Here is an 8,734-nt window from a genome sequence, read left to right as displayed (position 1 = left end):
CCTTAAGCTAAAGGAGGGTAGGTTTGGATTTGGTATTAGGAAGAAATTATTCCCTGTGAGGTTGGTGAGACCCTGGCACAGGGTGCCCAGAGCAGCTGTGGCTTCCCTGTGCCTGGCAGTGTTCCAGGCCGGGTTGTATGGGGCCTGGAGAACCTGGGATAGTGGAAGATGTCCCTGCTCATGGCAGCAGGGCTGGAACAAGATGATCTGTGAGGTCTCTTTCAACCCAAACTGTTCTATGATTCTGTGAAAAGGGTAACCCACAGTAATTCCTGGCTCCTCACCAGATATGACACAAATGCATGCAGAGCTTATGTAGGACAGGACATACCTCCTGTTCCCAAAATCTGCCAGGCTCAGGCCCCTGATCTGTCAGCAGATGCAGCACAGGATGGCTCTTCACCACACACAGCTGCTCAGTCTGTTCCAGCTCCACCAGTGAGCAAAGATTTCATGAATCACCTCCTGAATTACCATAAAATTTGCATTACAGCTTTTTGAGGCAAAACACAGCCATGGTCTACCTTTGAACCTTTGGGCTCCTACTGATTTTTCAGCAAATCAGTCCAAACTTAATTAATACAACAAGGGAAATGTGACAGAAAACAAAAATACACCATCAGCATACTTTGTTTCTGTAAATAGCCCCAGTCATCAACCATGTCCAAACTAATAAGTGCAAATTAAATGGTTATGGTAGTTCAGAATAGAAACAGACCTCTGAAGGTTATAAAGGAAGTCACAGAACTATGAATGTTCACAGTTACACAGTTACAGGTAACAGCTATTCTTTATATTCCCCTGTTTTCTCCTGTTTTACTGAGTTAAAAACTATCTTGTGTTAATGCAATGCACAATGTAATGGAACCTTAATGTCATAGAGAATGCAAATAATATAAATAAATAGCAAGTAATTAAACTGTTTTCTGGGTCTCATTTCCTACTTGTGCTAAATGCAGGGGGTGCACACACAATTGTGGATCTTTGTGCCACAACACACCCAAACATGCAGTATAAACCTGGAAAAGGATGTAAACTGCAGCTGCACAGTGCATTTCCAGTGAGGGTTTTCCCAGCTATCCCCAAAGACACAGGAATGCAGCAGCTGGGGCTGAGCACAGAAAAGATGAGTAGGAGAAGTTCAGAAGCATCTTGTGATTGGTTAGTGGTGAGAATTTATTGTGTTAACTCTGTGCTTCAACCTTTCTTTCACAACAAAGCTGAGTAAAATATATTTCTCTTGCTAAAAAAAAAAAAGGTTAAGTCAGGGAGGTTTTGTGCATTTGTACACTCACACAGTCTCCATCAGTGGGGATTTTATGTCCTGCCCAGAGACAGGCATGAAGTTCCTGTTTGGTGTCAACCTGAGCTTCAGAAGAAGAGCACTTGGAAAACTTAAAACAAGGTCTTTACAAGGTAATGTCCATTCTTGCTGTTTAACAACTTATAAAAAGTAAATACACTCATCTCATTAGTATTATCTTAATGATAGGTAAGCACATCTTAAGGTTACCCAGAGAAGCTGTGGCTGCTCCATCCCTGGAAGTCTCCCAAAGCTAGGTTGGGAGAATTCTTAGGGAATTGTTGGAAAAAGTCTTAAGGATTTTTTTATTCAAGTCTATTCTATGAATTCTGAAAGGATCACATCATAATGGAGCCCGTGGATTTGACCAACACCTTAATTTCCAAGGAAGACCAAAAAAAATTTTCTCCATGTAATGCCTGAACTTAGTTTCCACACGAGAAGCTAATTTTCACTTTCTGAAGAGGCCATCACTGCTAACAGCTTTTAAAAGTCAACCAAAGTCAACCTGAACATCAGAAGCAGGAGCGACAGCTCTGCTGCACTTTGCCCCATGGCTGATGCAGATGGCACTTTGGAGTTCAGCAAACACATTCTGACCTCTGCCCAACGTGCTTAACTCCAGCTGGGAAGTGCAAGAGCCAATGTAGAGCTGGAGTGCAAGGCCCTGAAAACAAAATCACAAGCAGTCACTGGTGTGGGAGGTCACAGCCTTGCCCCACACCCTCCATGAGCCCTGCTGAGGTTCCCCTGCTGTGTCAGTGGCAGCAGACAACAGGTCAATTAAACTCAGCACATAATATGATAACAAGCCTTATTCTCAAGAGTTACACAAATTATATTGACACACTTAGTGTAAATAAAAGCAAGATAAGCTGCCTTCTGTCTCTAAAGCAATATGGCAGAAGTATAGATTTGATTGGATTGCTCTTTCTACATTTTTTTCCTCCAGCTGTGCAGTGTTGAGGAGACTTTGTGCAGAAGTAGAACTGAGGGATGGAAGAACTGAGAGCTGTCCTGCAGAGAAAGACTTGGGGATACTGATGGGTGAAAAATTGGACATAAGCCAGCAATATGATCTTGCAGCCCACATTTTCCACCTCTACTCTGCACCGGTGAGACTGAAGGCCTGTGTCCTGCTATGGATTTTTGGGACAAAAAAGGTGTGGACTTGTTGGAGGAGGGCCATGAAAATGATCAGTGGGCTGAGGCACCTCTCCTGTGGCAAAAGGCTGAGGGAGTTGCAGTTGCACGCCTGGAAGAAGAGACCTCATTGTGGCCTGTTTATATATAAAGGGACTTCTAAGAAACACAAAGGTTACAAAAGATGTAGTGTCAGGATAAGGGGCAACAGTTTTAAACTGAAAGAGGGCAGGGTTAGATTAGACATTAAGAAATTCTTCCTTGTGAGGATGATGAGGTTGCACACAGGAGCTGTGGGTGCCCCTGCTTTGGAAGTATTCCAGGCCAGGCTGAACCAACCTGGTCTGGTGGAAGGTGTCCCTGCCCATGAAATGAGATGGTCATTCAGGTCCCTTCCAACCCCAAACATTCTGTGATTCTATAAAATGAGTAAATTTGCAGAGATTTATGGGCGAAGCACTTCCTCTTGGAACGTTCACAAGGTGGGCCTCCCATGACTTGCTGCCAGCCCTGCTAATAATACTCTGACAGCATGGGTGTGAGTGTTTTCCATAGTGCTGTGATGCAATTTCTTTGATCCACATTAGAGTGAATAAAGCTTCAGAGCAATTATCTGAGATTATTTCAGTGTCCGTGTAAAACATAGATTTGAAAAATGCTCTTACTTCACTCAATTATTTATGAGAGTACAATAACACTAAAATGAACAGCAGTAAGTAGAGCACCCTCTTCCTCTATTTTCTCTTTCACTGTGAGCAAAACAGAATACTTTATAAGGAGAAAAGCTCTTTGCTTTGTTTAGGAAAACAAAACTTTAGGGAGGATCTGTCATAAAATGAATGCAAGTGAAGTAAGGCCATGTCTCCATCCTATCTGCTTCAGAATGTGATCTGTGCTGTATGGTTTAGTACTGCCTGAAGAGGAGACAAACACACATCCAGCCAAAGACAGTCCCATGTAAATGTAACAAAGTGCCAAAAATACTTTTTACATACATCTGTCTGAACAGACAATGGACATGTTCCTTTCCTCTATTGATTTTAGTTTATACCTTGTTTAACCACAAATTACTATTTCAGGAAGTGTCATCCCTTTTGTAATAGCATTTACCAAAAACCTAAAACTGTATCCTAGGTAAGAATTCATTTTAGCCCTTTAAATGTGGCAATCATTGTGACCTGATGTTGATTCAAGGAACAATTCTGCTGGCACTACATCAATTAAATTTTTCCTCTTGCTTACAAACAGCACAAGCTCCTCTGCTTTCTGCATCCAAATTACCTTCTGGAGCTCAAGTCTCTGAGGTTTTCAGCACTTAAGCCTCTGCATTCCTACCTCCCCTAATTGCCTCTCATTTCAGCTTTTAGCAGCATGTTGTTCCACCTTCATGTTTTTTCACACATAACCCCTTCTGCCTGCTGCCTTTCTCAGGCAATTTAGAGACTTGAAGAAAATAACTCCCATCTTTTCTTCCTTCAAATCATTCCTTAATTCTGCTTAGGACTTGCATCCATTTCATTTCACTTTGTTTAGTTAAACTTTTGTGTGCAAACTCCCATCAATTTAAAAATGGATGTCTGATTCTAATTACCATAGAATTATTGAATGGTTTGGGTTGGAAAGGACCTTAAAGATCACCCAGTCCCAACCCCTCTGCCATGGGCAGGGACACCTTCCACTATCCCAGTTTGCTCCAAAACCCAACCAACCTAGCTTGGGAGACTTCCAGGGATGGAGCAGCCACAGCTTCTCTGGGCACCCTGTGCCAGGGCCTCCCCACCCTCACAGGGAAGAATTTCTTCCTAAATTCTAATCTAACCTCAGTCAGTTTAAAGCCATTCCCCTTTATCCTGTCACTCCAGTCCCTTGTCCAAAGTTCCTCTCCAGCTCTTTAGGAGCCTCTTTAGGCACTGGAAGGTTCCCTAAGGGCTCCCTGAAGCCTTCTCCAGGCTGAACAATTAGGACAAGATGAAATATTGTGTCTTCTATCCATTGGTAAAACAGTAAATACAGCTGTGAGCCAGTGTTCCCAAGCAGTTGATGGAAAACCAGAGACATTGCACTTTTTTTTTGCCAGAGTGAGCTGCATCTGTACCAGTCAGATCAAACAGGGCCAGGGTGTGGAGTTGTACACTATGGTCATCCACACTTTCAATCTCTTTCTGAGGTTCCTGGTATGGCTTTGCACACAAGCACTGCCCCCAGGAATGTGGGGCATGTCTGAGGGACATCAGCTACACACACAAGCCAGGTCAGCCCAGCTAATCTCAGTACTTGAAAGCTCAAAGATTGCTTTACTTGCTAAAGGTAAAGAGCTAAAGAGCAAAGGTGGTTATACAAGTCTGTGCAGCTACTTAGGTAAGTGAAGTGTAACTGTGAGTAAATAATTTCTCCTCCTCTCCCCTCCTTACATCTCACTGTTTGCTCCTTCAGGAAAAAAAATAGAAAAATAGATAGAAAAATGTTTTATAGCAACAGAGCATCACAGAAAAATAAAAAATATCAATATAAAATACACAAGGGTAAGACAATGCTTATTCAGGCAGCCAGGACAAAAACAGGAGCATCTTCAGGCACAGAAGATGATTCCTGGGTGTTGGGCAGTGACTTTTTGTGGCATACCCTGGGCAGGATTTCCTCAGTAAAAGAAGCAAGAGCCATTTGCCACCTTGTACCTGGTGTGACACTTGTGTTTGAAGCTGTAAAACTCTGCAGTGATCCCAGCCACCTGCAGCTCCACTTGGCCCTGCCCTTCTCCCCAATTTCACATCCATGACTTTTCAATTTGATTATAAACTCTTGGTTTTGTGTTTTGTTTGCAGAGTTCAGTGTCAGCATTCGCACCTGCATTAACTGTATTTGTTTAAAAGAGGCACATTACTTTTAAAGGACAACGTTTGCCTCCAGACAAAGAACTCCTGCACATCAAGTCTCCTCCCTGACCCAAGAGGATATTTTGTTGTGACTGAAGTGATGCAGATGTGTCCTTCACATAAGGTGAACTCAAGTCAGGTCTGCCTGAGCCCTGCACATTCCCTCCAGACCACTCTATTTTGACTTCTCTTCCTGTTTATTGACATTAAAAGCACTTTTACTCAGAGAAATAATAAAAAGAGAAATCCAGAAAAACTTCAGCCTTGTTTGCAGGAGATGGGCCAGCTATATGAAGATAAGATTTGTTTATTATGAAGGGACAGTGATGGAACCCAGAGTCCTTGAGTCATATTATCCATTTCCTTTTCATAACACACTTTTTAAAGTTTACATTAGGGGTGTGACTGTGTTTATTTAAATAACAGAAATAGAGAACAAGTTCAGGTAAACTGAAGAAAATCCCATTTGATGATAATAGCATTTTGTTTGTGTGACATTACCTCTACATAATTCCTTCTGATTATTCAAAGAAACATTAGAAGAAGTCAAGATAGAAGTTGTTGATTCTGTTTTGCTTTAAAGGAACAGCTTTTTTGCTTTCTTGCTACAGAGCAAACCATCTTCTCTTAGTGAAGAGGCAGACAATATCACTGCTATTTACATTCTGATTCTTAGATCCCTGTTTTGTGTCTGTCAGCTTGGGGTGGTTTTTCCAAGGTCACCAAATTTAATGGAAAGGTTCATATTCCCTTTCCACATCTGGAATTTTATATATGTATATATCTCTACATATGTGTGTGTATACAATATTTATTCAATTTAAATCTGCTGTGATGACTCTAGAAGGTTTTTTTTCCATGTGGTCTCTCTCAGTGCACTAGAACCGAAAGAATTACTCAAAGAGAACAGGGAAAACTTTCTCTCTTGCAAGATTGAATATTGTGAGTGAGGGGCAGGAGGAGGAATAGGAGTATTTCCAAAAGGCTGATTCTGCAGAGTTTTGCCTCACTGGGCACCTGCAATAGTCAGCAGAAAAAAACTCCACCATGGGGGTGGCCAGGGAACATAAGTTGGGAGCCTGCTCTAAATCCTGCACTGAATTTTTCTTCCTCCATCTCCTGACACAGAGGCAACTTAAGGAGCAGCTTGTGGAGGGAATGTCTTCCAAAAAAAATACTTCAAGGAATCAGTCCTCTATTAGCTGTTATCCAATGACAGAATTGTATAAATAAAATTTCTTTCCTAATTGTCAATCTTTTTTTCCTTAATAATTGATACTACTTTTTGGACAGCCTCTTAATAGTGCAGTTTTCCTAAGACAGCTACTGTCCCTTCCTTTTCATATGTGTATTCTGCTTTGGTTTTAATAGAGAACTAAAATAAAGTGTGACTATTCGGGATTTTTTACACTGATATTGTTGACAACTCCAGCACAAATCTGGGATGGGGTTTGCTCTCTGGTTTAGGCCCCCTCTGCTGGTCTTCCCAAAGCAAAACACAAAATACCAGGGATTTTTCATTACCAACAAACCTTTTTAAGAGAAAATTTCAGATTTCTCTTTCTTAACCTTTTACTATCTGAGATTAAATCACAAGGAAGATCAGCTTTGGGGCTGTGAACTCAGCACAGGGGCAGTTTTTAAAATGAATTCAAGAAAATAATTGCATAATCAAGCATGTGAACCTGTGGAATTTCTCAGGCAAAAAGTCCAAAAGTGAACATGGCCTAAAAAGCTGATCCCAGCCTGATCTGGCTCTTAGCAGCACCCTGTGATTGGCATTTTAATGAAGATATTATGTAAGGAGCCCAAGAAGCATAGGTTGCTGGGGATGGGGTTTTTCTGTGTATCTCAGCTAACAAAATCCAGAGGCTGCAGTCCTGCTCAGATAGCACACATAAACAGATAAGGAGGTGACTAAATATTAGCACCCATTCCAGCAACACCATAAAACAGAAATCTGGTTATCTGGGGAAATCCCTGGATGTCAGAGAAGTTAATAAAGCACAGTGCTTTCTTAACCAGGTGAAGGGCAGGACACAGTGGCACTGGGAGGAGGGAAGTTTGGTGCACCTGCTATTCCAGAAGTTCCTTTCTGCTATCTAAAACTGAGAAAAAGAAGCTCCAAGACTGCTCTAACCAGTACCAGCACCTAAAAATGTTTCCTGCATTGCCCAGGATCAGGCAGAAAAGGGTGGTAGCACAGGTGTAAACCCACAGATGTTTATGAGAGTCACAGAAGACAATAATGGTTTATTTTGCATGGGTTTGCAGGATTTTTAATGATGTTAAAAAGCATTTCACACGTCACACCAACAGGCAAGATCCTGGCCGTGGGTATTTAAATCAAAGCTCTTTAAGCAGCCTCCTGTTACCTGTCCTGGATAAGTAAATTCATGAATGTTCTGGAGAAAGTGCAGTGGAGGCAACAAAGGTGGAGAGAGACTTAGAGAGCTGTCATTGCTCAGCTGTAAGGGGAGAAGGATAAGGGAAAGTTTTATTGCTGCCTTCAATCACAGACTCTTTTCAGAGATACGTAGTGATAACAGACAACACAAATTATGACACAGGAAATTCTGGTGGGAAACCAAAACAAGTGCCCAGTCAGGTGAGATTTCCATTCTCAAAGATATTTGGGTTGGATATCAGGAAGAGGTTCTTCACCCAGAGGGTGTTTGGGCACTGGAACAGGCTCCCCAGGGCAGTGGGCACAGCACCAAGGCTGACAGAGCTCAGGGAGGGTTTGGACAATGCTCTCAGGCACAGGGTGAGATTCCTGGGGTTGTTCTGTGCAGGGTCAGGATCTGGATTCCATGATCCTTCCAACTCAGGATACACCAAGATAATATGGCTCAGCTGGACAAAAACCTAAGCAACTCTTCATTGGGCCTGCTTTGAGCCAGGAATTGAACTAGGTGACCTCCAGAAGTGCCTTCCAACCAAAAATATTCCATGATTTTATGGGAAGTGACTACTGGATCATTAATCCAGCTTAACCTGATGGAAGTTACTTTGACAGTTCTAATGAGTGAATTAGAAATTTAAACCCAATCCAGACTCGCTGAAGTCAGTGGGAATATCGAGCTTAAATTGAAAGGCACTGGATCAACTTCAATGCTTTTAGGATTCATGTTCAATAAAGATACTAAACTTTGATTTTATAGGTGACACTAGAAATTGCCTTTTTTTTTTAACTATGAGTTTCTCAATAGGTTGTATCTGCAGTTAGATGAGAACTGCTGTCTTTTGAGTAGTCACAAATCCTGCCCAGAGGGTCACCAGCAGAGCAGGAGTTTGCTCAGTGTTCTGGGGGGGTTGTAACTCCACTTTTCAGTTTGCACTTGCAGGAAAATTCCCATTTGCCAGGTGTTATTGGTAATGAGCCTCTTGTCTAACGTGAGTTCAGCTCAGTTCA

The 8,734-nt window shown here is 42.0% G+C and overlaps 1 protein-coding gene across 1 annotated transcript in view; it reads right to left on the bottom strand.

Annotated features, from left to right (window-relative positions):
• Window positions 1-662, bottom strand: part of DHRS7 (dehydrogenase/reductase 7) — a 21,687-nt gene extending 21,025 nt beyond the window's left edge. The window contains exon 1 of the mRNA XM_014311826.2: window positions 629-662. Within this exon, the coding sequence (XP_014167301.2) occupies window positions 629-662 (34 nt within the window). The remainder of the gene's footprint in view (window positions 1-628) is intronic.
• Between the last annotated feature and the right edge of the window lie 8,072 nt (window positions 663-8,734).

This window comes from Geospiza fortis, unplaced genomic scaffold, assembly GCF_000277835.1.
Source record: "Geospiza fortis unplaced genomic scaffold, GeoFor_1.0 scaffold23, whole genome shotgun sequence".
NCBI lineage: Eukaryota > Metazoa > Chordata > Aves > Passeriformes > Thraupidae > Geospiza > Geospiza fortis.
Note: the sequence above shows the minus strand (reverse complement) of the source record. Positions and strands in the feature narration are given on the sequence as shown.